The 14,299-nt window shown below is 32.4% G+C and overlaps 2 protein-coding genes across 2 annotated transcripts; both read left to right on the top strand.

Moving 5' to 3' along the window:
• Positions 1 to 4,178: 4,178 nt before the first annotated feature.
• On the top strand, positions 4,179 to 6,794 carry LOC107920536 (xanthoxin dehydrogenase). The gene is made up of 2 exons (XM_016850288.2): positions 4,179 to 4,615; positions 5,830 to 6,794. The coding sequence occupies exons 1-2, from the start codon at positions 4,566 to 4,568 to the stop codon at positions 6,626 to 6,628; spliced, it is 849 nt and encodes a 282-aa protein (XP_016705777.1). The 5' UTR covers positions 4,179 to 4,565; the 3' UTR covers positions 6,629 to 6,794.
• Positions 6,795 to 7,560: 766 nt separating this feature from the next.
• LOC107918625 (crossover junction endonuclease MUS81) lies at positions 7,561 to 13,761 on the top strand. Its single transcript, XM_016848219.2, has 15 exons — positions 7,561 to 7,926; positions 8,123 to 8,211; positions 8,320 to 8,398; positions 8,835 to 8,921; positions 9,024 to 9,149; positions 9,306 to 9,537; positions 9,778 to 9,910; positions 10,016 to 10,116; positions 10,567 to 10,700; positions 10,798 to 10,855; positions 11,101 to 11,259; positions 11,904 to 11,983; positions 12,163 to 12,400; positions 13,067 to 13,153; positions 13,572 to 13,761. Exons 1-15 carry the CDS (start codon positions 7,733 to 7,735, stop codon positions 13,671 to 13,673), a joined length of 1,899 nt encoding a protein of 632 aa, XP_016703708.1. The 5' UTR covers positions 7,561 to 7,732; the 3' UTR covers positions 13,674 to 13,761.
• Positions 13,762 to 14,299: the final 538 nt, after the last annotated feature.

Below are 14,299 nucleotides of genomic sequence, written 5' to 3'. Positions count from 1 at the left end.
AAAAATGGTTAAAACATATTTGAAAATGTTTGACTCAACTGAAACCATTTCAACTTGATTTTTATGAAATTTCTTAACTTTAATTTTATTCAAAAACATTTTAATTTGTTATATCAAACCATATTATCTAATAAGGCTTAGTTTAACAGAAAACTCTTCTAAAAATACAAGAAAAAATTTCTTACAAAGGAGAAGAACTCAAAGGGTACTTTTATTAAAATCAAAGTTAGGTCATTCTATGGTGGGTGGTTACCCCTTTTTATACAAGGAGTGAGCTGAAAAAAGAAAAACAAATCCCTCAAATGTAGCCTAAAATTTTGGATGGCTAAGAAAAACAAATCTCTGAAAACTAGCCTAAAAATGTAGACAGCCAAGGAAGGTGGCTCTTACTTCCTAAGAAACTTAAAGGAATAATGAAAAGATAAGTGAATTTGGTCAGCTTTATGATAGTTGTGTATGGACCAAATTTTACAAGAAAACAAATTAACTTGGCTTAAAAATAAACTTTTTAATTGAGCCATTGACAAATTAGGCAAAAAAATAAAACAACTAAGTCTTCAAGTGATTCAAATGAACTTCAAATGGGCTTGCTCTTCAATTGGGATTGTTCTCTTCACAACTTAGGCTCTTGCAAACTTATTAACATTGCTTAACGTTAAGCAATGGTCGTCGTGACGAGATTTGGATTTCTAGCCACGATGTGACGAGGAACCCCATCGTCACAATGAGGCAAGTTAGTGTGTTATGTTGCAACGAGGAACCCCCTCACGTCGCGGCGTCGAGTTGAAATTTTGGAAATGTTGCAATTTGGTCCTAGTTCAATGTTGAGTTAACTTAGAGCATACATAAGCTCGTATAAGACCCGAGAAAAGTTGTGTAATGTGAATATGAACTGAAATGGTTATGTTTGTATGATTTATGTTTTGCATTGAATGTTATTCGTTTGTAGTTGCTTGGAGGAGGGGTGTTACAAACACCTTCCATTTATGTTCATGTTGGGGATCCCAACTAAAAACTCATCATAAGTTGACTGATCTTCTATACTTGAAAAACAACAGCTTCGATGAATTTAAGAGAATAAAATTTACCCTATCCATGCATGTATCATAAAAAAATACTACTAGTGGCTTCTTCTTTTTTTATGAAAAATAGGACTTCCTAAGTGTTTGCTCAGATCATATACTTGTTGAAATCTGAAATGCTCTTTGATTTTGCTAACCTTACTTGCACCATTATTGAGCAAAAAGAATATTTTGTTCTCATTTGTTTTATGCCCTAAAAAATGCAAAATGATCCAGGATACCTTCAAGCATTCTAGCTTGTGTCAAGTCATCCCTACCAAAAAAAAAAAAGGTGTGATATATTTTGGCACTCTATAGACATTGGAATAGATTCTAAGATCCCCTCCACAATCGCTTTACGGATACTATGCCCAACTTGCTTCATGCCAAGTACGAGTAGGTATGGTGACGGGGTGAATTCCTCAATTAGTGCACCATTCCACACAATCTACATCGAAATCGTGGTGATACATTGCAAAATAACCTGCCTAATAGTTTGAGGGATGCCCACTTTAACAAGTGTATCAGCAATATGCTTTTTTATTTCTCTCTACAGGTCCTCATAGAATGTATTACCTCTTGTGTAATAAAAATATTATCCGTAATACTTCTTCTTACAACAAAGCTTACCTAATTAGAGGCAATCAATAGCACCCTAATTATCTTCTATTACGTAAGCTAATGTGGATCACTAGTGTAAAAAATGAAGTTAGGTAAAATGTTTAACTTGTAAAGTTGACATTGAAATAATGAGTGGAACTAGGAAATTTCTTGAAATTTCTTTTGTGAAAGAGATGTACTACTTTTCCAAACCCAATGTTAAAGGGCAAATGAGGAGGGCAGTAATGGAATTAACCAAATATTGCAACATCTCTACGAAAAGAAAAGAAAAAGTGAAGCTTGAACGTTGACGTGTGAAGTTGGGTGAGAGGAAAGTTCTTTAAGCTAAAAAAAAAACGTTTTTTATTTTATTTTTAATCTAAATTATAAAATAAATGTTTGAATATTAAAATATACTCTTCGTATATTTAAAAGTTAATTTTCGTACTTTTATTTTAAGAATTTAGTCCTATTTTTTGAATTTAAAAATTCTGATACAGTTATTCACACCATTAAATTCTTTTGTTAAATTTGTCGGCATAACATTTTAAAATAAAAAAAAACTCGCTTAACATCTATGTAATAAAAAAATGGTATTGTAATAGATTTGAATTTAACAAAAAATATTAATAGGGTTTACAACTCGTAAAATTTAAATCAATATTTTAATCAAAATAAAGTATTTGAGCTAATCAATGACATTGTAAAAATTAAATTACCAAATCATGTAAAAAATACAACTCTTAAAAGTTACATCAATATCTTAATCAAAATAAAGTATTTGAGTTAATTAATGATATTGTAAAAGTTGAGGTACCATTTTTTTGTCAAAAAGTTAAAGTATAAATATTAAATCTTAAATTCGAGTATAGTATAGAGACCAAAATAGAAATTTAATCGTTAAGTATAGCATAAAGAACAAAATTAAAATTTTACCATTTTCTTATATAATACAAAAGAAAAAAAGTTGAGCCGAATGTTTTACATGTAAATATATTATTATAGGGATCAAAATTAAAATATATTTTTTTTTATATATGAAAAATAAAATGACCCACAAGTCAAGAAAGGAAGGTTCTTTGGACCTTCCTCTCTATATAGATTATCTTCTAAAAACTAACAAAGTAGTATATTTGATTGCTACTAATTTTTTTTTAAAAAATTAATACATTATTTTATAGGATATTTTTTTAATATGGTATTTGTGTTTTTGGAAAAAATCACATATTGGTACTGAAAGATAACAATGTTATTTTTTTAATTTTTAATTCAGGTTTTAGGATTGTTTTGATGAAAGCTAATTGCTAAAATTTTTAGGTTTGAGTTTTTAAATTTTGTTTAATTTGTTAAATACAATTTGATGATTGTGAATTTTTTTCGAGTTTTAGGACTGATTTGATGAGAATTAATTATTAATTTTATATGTTAATTATGAAATTTTGTCAAATCAATTCTAAAATTCAATTATGGCAAAAATTATTTATAAAAACTGAACTTTCTAAAATTATGGAAAAATTATATTATTTATAAGAAGTATTATGAAAGTTATTGGACATTTTATAAAAAAAACTTTATATTATAAATTTTTATATTATGTTTTACTTAATTTATGTATTATAAAAAGAGCTATAATCTAGCACAATTCTTTCTCTGAATTAAGTTTATATAAGTTTTTATAATCAAAGCTATAGGCTATTTACACCGTGAACCCAAATATTATACGGTAGATGCTAATTATGCAAAATAAAATGTTTTCTTGCACAATATCGTGAGATATGATACCATTTGGAAGAACGAAGCCAGACAGAAGCACCGAAGACAATCATGAACTCTTTAATTTGAGATAATTAAAGTTTTGAAATGTGGTTGAGAGGACATTTTTTCATATTGACATCACCTTAGTATAACATGTTACATACTTTATAACTTTATTTATAGATGAAATTAGAATGATCCATATTTTGAAGAGTGCATAGAAGGAGATCTTGATAAACTTAATGATATAAATTCAGATGATGATGAACTCGGTCAAGGATTAAAAAATGATGATAAAGAACATATGTTAATTACTACCTTAGTGTAGTAATTACACTTTTATTCAATTACTTTGTACTCTCCAGATAAATCGTTGGTAAAAATAAGCGTGAGGGACTTAATTAAAAATTTTGTTTTTTTATGTTCTTTCATGAAGCTTATTCTTTAACCCTTTAGCTTTAATATCACTACTTAATTCAAATGGTTTACAATTTAGCTTATTCTTATGCTACCTCAAGCTGAAGTTGTTTCTCCATGAAGGGATCTATGCCTCTATTTCTCTCTTATTTGTGCATCACATCACAACAAGGTTCTTCATTGGCCAAAATTGCTTAATTTATCAGGCAGCAATGTCTACACCCTCAAATCTTTAGGAACAAGACAAGAGGTAATTATCTATATTGTTATGCGTAAAATCCTGAAAATTAAATTATATTTTATTCATTTTACTTAAATTAGATAAATGAGAAAGTTAATTTTTTTATATTAAAATTTTTATCTATTTTTATCGTTAAAAATCGAGGTGATGACTGAATGATCCCCGAATGGTTGGTTGTTATCGGTGCACTGCACTCTCCACTCAATTTTGGGTTAATGCTCCTGTCATTTTCCATAAAGCAAGTGAACCTGTCTTTTGGGATTCCTTCTCCATCTCTCATTGCCTCATTGTCACCATTTTCTATCAAAACAAACTACCCTCTCTTTTTTTTTATGTCCTTTCTCCATCTTTAAGCTAATTGGCTACTTAAGCTTCAGTAGTTAAGTTTTTTTAGCAAAAAATGGGGGAAAGAAGCATTAAATCCACCATTTTTTTGTTGAATTAGCAGTCACCTGCTCAAACAGTGATATTGTTGAAGTGAAACTCCTGCCATGGCTACTAGCAGCAACAACTCCATAGATTCATCACTGTCCAGCCAAAGGTAAAACCTTGCTGCACTCTCTTTTTTCAAGCTTCTGGTTTTACAGATCCAGGTCCATGGTTTGCTGACCCTTTGTTTTTACTCTCTTTTTAACATGCATGTCTCACTGACTGTCTGGGTTTTGCTGCTCTGATGGTATAATTTTGACTTTCAATTATTGGTTTTGTATGAAATATTATACATATTTTGGGGGGTAATATCCACCACATATTTGAGTATCTCTTGCTTGCTGTTTATATGTTCAGTGAGATTTGTTGCTGAATTGACAATTGTTTTCTCCCAATTTCTTAGTTTTGAACTGCTCTTGTAGCAGCAGACCTCTTCACTCCCTCTTTTAAAATTCAGCAAATTAGTCTCAGCAAATTAATCCCATGAGCAATTAAGGATAATTAATCACAATTTTTGTCAATTGTACATGATTTTAATTGAAAAATTTAGCCTTGATGTTTACATATATTGTTAATTTAGTCTTGATTTTAAAAAACTTGATAAATTTAGTCTCAACATTTATACATTTATAAAACTATTGTGTGCTAAGTTTGTTAAATCATGGCCACATTGATAGGACGTGTAAATTATGGGAGCTAAAATTATTATGTAAAATTGACGAACATTAATGTTTCTTAGTTGCTCATTTTTGAAATTGTCAAATTGCTCCGAATTTTTTAAAAGGACCAACTTGCTCAATATAGACATTGAGAGGGTTGGAGAGATCTTTTTACTGAAAATTTTTATCTCTTTGGTCCTTTTGTTTTAATTTATTAGAATTTGATACTCGAATCTTACAAAATCTATGAAGTTAGTCTAGTGATTGGTAAACACTTGAACCGTTGATTTTTACTAATTTTTTACATATAAATGGATGAATTGCAAATTTCTAGATAGAGAGGAAGCCAGAAAATTGTCTTTTTGAGGCTAGAAATAATGAATAAAAGATTTGGGTTGTAAAGTGCACTTTTACAATTTACTGATTTGTAATTTTCTAAAAATTAAAGGGATTAATAGATAATTTTCTATTTTTTGGGGCCAAGCCACTGCCTGCCCCTCTCCTTCACCCCTGGTCGTCTAGACTAATAATTTAGCGAGAAGGTTTAATAGTAATACCCAATTGAACTAATTTCTTATATTTCATAAAATACAAAGAATAAATTCTGAAAATTTGAAGGAGTAAACTTCCCAATTTTTGTATGTTTGGTCCCTTTGAGATTTGACAGATTAGTGGGGAAAGTGGCATTGGTCACTGGTGGAGCAACCGGCATTGGTGAGAGCATTGTGCGTCTATTTCACAAGCATGGTGCCAAAGTCTGCATTGTTGATGTGCAAGACAACCTTGGCCTCCAAGTTTGTCAATCCCTCAGCAACGGCCCTAACGTATGTTTTTTCCATTGCGACGTGACAATAGAAGAACAAGTTCGGGCCGCGGTTGACTACGCAGTTGAAAAGTTTGGTACACTCGATATCATGGTCAACAACGCCGGATTATCAGGTCCACCGTATAACGATATCCGCAACTATGACTTATCTGATTTCGATAAAGTAATGAATGTGAATGTAAAAGGTGTTTTCCTTGGAATGAAGCATGCTGCTAGAATTATGATCCCACATGAAAAGGGTTCAATCATTTCAATCTGTAGTGTTTCAGGTGTCATCGGTGGCCTAGGACCTCATGCATATACAGGCTCTAAACATGCTGTTTTAGGCCTTACTAGGAATGTTGCATCTGAGTTAGGTAAATACGGAATAAGAGTGAATTGTGTTTCTCCGTATGCCGTTGCAACCGAATTGGCCTTTGCTCACTTGCACGAGGACGAAAGAACCAGCGATGTACGTACTGGTTTTCGTGCTTTCATCGGGAAAAACGCGAACCTGGATGGGGTGGATTTGACTGTGGAGCATGTGGCTAATGCTGTGCTGTTCTTAGCAAGTGATGATGCAGGGTACATAAGTGGAGACAATCTTATGGTTGATGGTGGGTTTACATCTTCCAATCACTCATTGCGTGTCTTTAGATGAGGATTGATGAAAATGTGAACCAAAATGAGGCTCATTAGCTTAGCTGCCTAAGCCACTAGCTTTGGTTCAACTATTACCAGATTGTATCTCCCTTCTATTTTCTCCTGTCAGTGGTATGTAATTTGTGACAAAAAAACTTCTAATATAATTTTAATTATATTAAATATTTTAATATCTATATATAAAATATCATATGCTTTAATACAAAAATCCAAGATTTTAAAATTACACGTTCCAATTCTTGCGATGACGTGACACTCTGAAATTATGTAATATCACCTCTTATTTTTTCTTTAAAAATATATTTTATTTGTTTCTTTTGGATTTTATATCAAAATATTAAATTATTATGTGATGGTGTGGCACAATATGAGTGTCACAGTTATCACATCTTGATATAAACCAAGTTTATGACTGATAAAGGCAAAAAAATTTAGGGACCAAGTTTGAAAAAGTTACAAAATCCAAGGACTAAATGTTATTTTATCCCATTTCTAAATATAAAAATCACAAATTTCAAAACCGAACCAAACTGGGCATACTATTGATTGAAATAACGGATAGTTTTTTTTAAAATAATTTATTCAATTAAACTAAACTGAGATTTAACCGATTAGACCATCGGTTTAGATCTAAAAACCTTGTAAGCAACTTAACATAATTTTTTAAATATTTACTTTATATTACCTTTTATTCAAATTTCGTATTATATAAATCACAACATATGTTTTGATTTATATGAAAAAATAGTTAAAATTTTTGTCAAATACTTTTTAACACGAGTTTAAACTGTAATACACATGACCCACCCAATAGTGTATAAAAGATTACTATAAATATACAAAAATAAAAGATAAATTAAAATAAATTGGATCAGACTCAGCTTAGAAGCGTAATTTTTTCTTAAACCCAATTTTTCTTAGGCCCAAGCTGATGTTCATTTTTTCAACTACAACGCCGATCGAATAGCCCAGAAATAAGGTGGCGCGATTTTCTGCTCACTTTCAAATCTCTACTTCCCCAATTCGAAAAACCTAATAAAAATCTCAAATTTCCCAGAAAAAGCACTCATACACAACTGAGGAAAAGAAACCCAGAAAAGAGATGGAGAAAAATAGGCGAGTACTGTGTCCAGAGAATGAGGAATTAGCAAATTACTTGCTGCAAAAGAGGCAAGCGCTAGCCGATAAACCCAAAGGAATAAAAGAAAACACTGACGTGACTCTTTCAAAGGCTTACAACAACATTTGCAATGCTCAGCATCCCATCAAAACACTCAAAGATCTCAATGACATCAAGTATGTATACTCTTTTTCTTCTTCGTCTTCTTTTTTTCATATGATCATTTGCAGTTTTTTAAAGAAATTAAATTGATTTCTTTGGGTTGTTTCTTTTTTTCCTGGTGTGGGTTTTGGGTGTTTTTCAAAATCAGTACTTGAAATAGTTGGTTTGGTTATTTCATCACGGTAACCCTTGTTCTTTTTTTGTGGATAGAGGTGTTGGGAAATGGATTCTAGTGCTTATGCGTGGCTATTTCGATAGTGGTTCAGGAAGTTCAGAATCAGAAGAGATAACTAGAAAGGGTACATGTAATTCTGTATTTTCTTTTTTTTTTCTTCTTTTAGTGTTTTGGTCCACTTGAATTGTTCAATTTTCTTCCTTTTTTCAGTTCTCATTTGATGCATGTTTAGGTAAAAATACTAAAGGAAACAGACGTTATTTGCCCCAAAAGAACTCAGTGGCATATGCGTTGTTGATTACATTATACAGGTATTTATTTGGTAAAAGTATTAGGGAGGCCCTCGTTAGATTGTATTTTACTTTCTCTACTAAAAAAATGTGCAAATTAGTTGCTGCTTTAAATCAAAGAGTAAATTGATCTTTTTTGTTAAAAAATTTCATCCATTTATATTGTTAAAACCTGGCGTGGTTGACGGAATAACCAAAAAGTGACACTTGGTGTGCCCATCGTACCTTATGTTGATGTATAGAGACCAGTTTTTAACAATAGAAATGAATGAAAATTTTAATAGTAGAAAATGGATGAAATTTTTAACAGAAGGACCAGTTTGCTCCTTGATTTAATGTATGGGGACTAATTTGCCCATTTTTTGAGTAGAAGGGGCAAAATACAATCTGACTTCTAGTACAGGTGTTTTTTACTATATAGATTTTGACTTATGGGATGGATATGCCTTGTCTTTAGGGAGACTGCAGATGGGAATGAATTTATGCATAAGCAAGATCTTATTGATGCTGCCGAAGCAAGTGGGCTTTCACGAGCGCCAATTGTGTATGTTGATTTTTGACATTTATTTGAAATTTTGCTTCTCAATACTTTTAGCAATTTTGGAGCTTGATTGGTGGTTTAAAAACTGGATTTATATGTTCTTAGGCCAGAGAAAGGAAAAGGGAAACCCAGCCAATTTGGAAGTTCTTCTAGGGACTGGTATAGTGGATGGAGCTGCATGTCAATGCTGATAAAGAAGGGATTGGTTGTGAAATCAAGTTGTCCAGCAAAGTATGAATTTTATTTGTTTATTTTTATTTTTATTTTTTTTTTGTCGTTCTGAATGATGCATGAGCCTTTTTGCTTTTAACATATTCTAAACTCTGTTTGGTTGGCCACACGTGATTGCTTTGTTTTTTGTATGAAATGCAAACTTCCTTTTTGCAGATATATGCTAACGCCAGAAGGCAAGGAAGCAGCACGTGAATGTCTCATGAAATCTAAAATGGAAGATCCCCTTGAAAATTTGGTTGATGTGGAAAGGCTTTCTCAACCAGACACACAGGATGCATTTGTTCAGGACTTATGTCATTCTGATTCGGATATAGAAGAGATAAATGAAAGAGCTGCTTTTAAGAGGAAAACATCCATTGATGTTCCACTTGATTGTCTTGATAGGGTATCTGCCAACTCAGATGCTTGTAGATTCTGATTGAAATTCAGTTGATTTACTAAGACTTACAATTATCATTTCAAGTGTCAGTGTCTTAGACCATGAAGCATCATTAGTTATCTGTGGAAATTACTGCAAATGGAAATCTATGTTCACTCCTTGCGCTCCCGAACTTCCTAGCATGTACATGAATTCTGTTCTCATAGAGTTTTTGTCCCCCCTGATCTTTTGATTTCCGTTTTGTAGTGTACTCGCATGGGGTACTCAAAGGAACAAGTTTTGTCTGCTTTTGCTGAGGTCTCTGAAACTTCCAAGAACAAGGAGATTTCTTCACTTTGGCCAGCGGTCTTGTGTCGCCTTCGAGAAGATCAAGTTTACGGTTAGCTGTTGACCCTTTGAATATTACTCGATAAATAACATAGTGATAATCAATTTCATCTTTGAAAATTGTGGAACATGATATGATTCTTCTTTAAATGCTCAGGGCAAGAAGCTCATAATGGAGTGCAAAGTACTTGGATGCAATCAAGTAAAAATGGTGGAGATATGCCAAACTTGTGTACGATGAGAGTCTGTTCTTCCTCTGTATGTGAATTGTATCATTCTTGCACCTGTTTCTCAGATATGTTATGATGAGGTCTCAAAACACTGAGCAAAATTTGTCCTAGAAGGAACAATACTGAAAATTGGGAGAGGAAAAAAGAAAATTATTTTGATTAGATAGGTTGCTTGTAATAAGTAGTTCTTCCTTATGATGTGCAAGAGCTGAAAGATGATAGTTTCCCATAAAAGATCCACTCAAATTCAAAGAGTTCAGACTGTGTTAAGATGCATGTGCTTTTTAATTTTTGTATGCTTAGCAAGTAATATTAAAGGAAAGGAAAGGAAAGATAAAAATGAGGTGCTACTAGTAGCAAATGATTGCTTGCTCTCGAAATTTCTTAACGTCGATGTAGTTTGTTCGTCTGTAGTTCCAGTTACTGTGTTCCCTGTCATCCTGAGTTCTCTTTATAACTTGCTTGATTATCTATGCAGAGACCAAGTTCAGATGCTCTGACAGCTGATATGAATGTCTTAAGTGTTCCACCTCTGAGCTTCGGGGAGAAATTCGAGGATACATATGAAGTAATCTTAATATTAGATGATCGTGAGCAATTTACCAGTCAAGGGTTAGTACGCCATATCATTGTCTTTTTAGTGGATGTGAACTTACAAGTTTCAACTTCTGGGGAAGTGGGTGATGTTAATGTCTCTTGTGGTTAACAGTGCGCGCTCCAAGAAAATGTTAGAGAAGATTTGCTCAGAATTCAAAATTAAAATAGATGTGAGCTTTTATTTCCTTTTTATATCCCTTACTTTCATCTTAATTTTGTAATAAATTGAGGTGAGCAATTCGATGTTAATATTTAAAATTATGCATGTTAGTATTTTTGTTATTAAAAAGCCTGAGTTCTACTAGAATTCTCGATAAACTATTCCTTGCAGTTGAGATATGAATTCTTGTTTATTTGCTGGTTTCACCACATGATATATTAAAATGCAGTTATTTACACAGTGGCTGTTCTCCAGGTTAGAAGGTTGCCTATTGGAGATGGAATTTGGATAGCTTGCCATAAACATCTTTCCAGCGAATATGTTCTAGACTTTATTGTTGAGAGGAAGAAAGTTGCTGATTTACGGTCTTCAATACGGGATAACCGCTACAAGGACCAAAAACTAAGGCTTCTGGTATTCATACTTAAATTCAATATTTCATGATTTCTGTTTTCGTAATTAATGGTGATGTTTCTTGCTTGAATTTCACCAATTAGAAATGTTCATGTTGTTTTCTATTGTTAAATACATGTAGGTTTGTTTTGATTTGGATTTATCATCTGTTCCATCTTTATCGGCTCGTGTAGTATGTTTCTTTATGTTGTGCAAATTTCTTGACATATTGTTGTTCTAGCAACTTGGTGCATGTATACCACATGGTCTTTTTTCATCCAAGTATTGAAACTTTTAAATTGTTTAAGGGTTACTAGTTAGACTAGCCTTTTATGGGCTAAATTGAATAAATAAGAAAATGTGGATAAAAATAAGAAAGTATTAAGTGATAATTGATTCCTCAAATTTTCTTTTCACCCTTGGTTTTCAACATAGAGAATTTTTAATATTGTGGTTGTTTGTGCTTATGATATTCACAACAAACATTCATAGCTACAAATTTACATAATCCAGTTTCTCCTTTTCTTGTTTAAGCTTTGTGTTTCTAGTTTCGAATACATACATATATATATATATATAGACATACATATGGAGTTGCTGTGAGTTTCGGTTTCAACTTAAAAAAAATGCCATCATGACATTTTTTCCCCTTTGCATTTTCTAAGAGATCTGGACTAAAGAAGCTGATATTTCTTGTGGAAGGTGATCCGAATACTTCAGAAGCTGCTGAAAGCATCAAAACAGCGTAAGATTTTTCTCTAGATATATGCTTTTAGGGATCACTTTATTCTCTTTTGCATCACAAAGGAACTATTTCCATCTTGTTATTCTCTTTGATCACAGAGATCATGCACCAACCAGAAGCCGAATGCTCGGGTGCCAAAGGCTTATATTTCTTGCCTTACACTTTTCTTATTAATTCAGGTGCTTCACAACAGAGATCCTGGAGGGGTTTGATGTTCAGAGAACAAGTAGTTTACATGATACCCTGAGGAAGTATGCGTGTCTTACTCGAGCAATAGCTCAATATTATAAGCTGCATCTGCCTGAGGGCCATTCTAAATTGTCTGGGGTCTGTCCTCCCTTTAATGAATTTATCAAAAGGTGCCAAGAGCTGGATAAAATGACAGTCAGTGATGTATTTTCCATTCAACTTATGCAGGTATATCTGTTCTTTCATTGACGAACGTTCATTGTTTAGTAATAATGTAAGTCTGGTCATACAACATTCAGGAACTAGCATCATCTTCTCTAATATGGTTATGTTATTCAGCAATAGATTGTGATAATCCTCTTTAGGATGTTGATCTTATGGGTAGTGTTAACATCAAAGACCTGGTTTCGTTGTTCAGTTTGGATATGTAGGATTTATATGCTTACCATGAACCTAGTTCATTTGTGGGCTTAAATAATTATGCTGATGTATCACTTGAATAGGTAAAAGTGCCATGGAAGCTATTGTATTAAGAGTTAGATTGTATTTTGCCTTCTCTACTAAAAAAAATGGGCATATTGGTTCCTGTACATTAAATCAAAGATCAAATTGGCCTTTTTTGTTAAAAATTTCATCCATTTGTACTGCTAAAGCTGGCGTGGCTGATTGAATATTCACATAGTGACATGTTGCGTGCCACATATACCTCATGTTGATGTATAGGGACTAGTTTTTAATAGTAAAACTGGATGAAATTTTTATCAGAAAGACCAATTTGCTTTTTGATCTAACGTATAAGGGCCTCCATGATATTTTTATCCACTTGAATACCCTTTTAAGTATATAAAATATCAATGAACGACCTTGTTAACATTTTGAATAATTTAATTGCAGGTACCCCAGGTGACCGAGGAGGTTGCCATAGCCGTTGTCGATTTGTATCCAACACTAGTATCACTTGCCAATGCGTACTCTCTTCTTGTGAGTGCCCTTTTTTGTTTTTGTTTTTATTAAAATGGCTTAATACCTTTTTTGGCTCGTGTACTATAGCTAAATTATCACTTTGGTACCTCTACTATTAGAGCTAAGAAAACTGCATAAGAGTGACTTTAGTTAGTAGTTTAAAAAGTGGAATTAAGAGAGTGTTTGGTGCTAGTAGGGTTATAAATGTTAATCAATCATTTAGTGTTGTAAAACACTAAGGGTAACACAGTGGTCTACTTGAGCATTTGGTTTTTTTGATTGGTTATAGGTCAGTTTTTCAAACTTAACCAACCTATACTTTAACTGAATAAACCAATAAAATCGGTTAAGTTGGTTGAATCGGTTATAACCGATTTTTGTATTTGCTATCTTTTGAGATTCACTGACATTGGTCCATTGTTTGTGGTATGGAAAGGAGGGTGACGTATGTGCACAAGAGGAAATGCTTAGGAAGCAAAGTAACAACAAGGTGAGCTCTGTTGCTAGTAAGAATATTTTTCGGTTTATTTGGGGCTGAATGTATTATGTTGTATATTGTAAATCTAAATAAGTTTCGGCTTTTCTTGAATTTCAAAGTGTACTAAATAAGATTATTCCTCCATTAATTACTTTGTTGCCATTGCTAAACTGTGTTATTTAAGTCTCCATTAATCCTGAAATGATTGAACCGAAATTAATTGCTTCGGTTTGGGTTCTTGGTTGGGGTTTTGTTCCAAGGGTTACTAGAAAATGCCGTTCCTTCTATGTTTCAGGCATGGTGTTTGGAACAAGATCAAATTAGTTGGTTGGACCGAGAAATGATTAGGATATATTGGTTTGGAACAAGAGATTAGGTTGGTTGACTTGTGAACCGGTGGATGAATAGGTTTTTATTTATTTATTATGATTTTTAGTTGAACCGGTTGAATTAGTAAATCAATAGTTTGATCGGTTTGACTATCAGTTCAATTATGCAAACTTTGGTTGTCTTAAACAATTTTTGCTCGTTTCCCTTATAAATTGAAAATAATATTTATATTAATTATATTAACATGGGACATGTAATACAGATTTTAAATAAATGAATATAAATTTAAAATTGAATTAAATAAGGAAACATGAGAAGAGTTTAAATATGTTAAACATTAAAAAGAATATAAAAAC

This window comes from Gossypium hirsutum, chromosome D13 (genome assembly GCF_007990345.1).
Source record: "Gossypium hirsutum isolate 1008001.06 chromosome D13, Gossypium_hirsutum_v2.1, whole genome shotgun sequence".
Classification (NCBI taxonomy): Eukaryota; Viridiplantae; Streptophyta; class Magnoliopsida; order Malvales; family Malvaceae; genus Gossypium; species Gossypium hirsutum.
The sequence above is the reverse complement of the archived record's forward strand: the minus strand, read 5'-3'. Positions and strand labels throughout refer to the sequence as shown.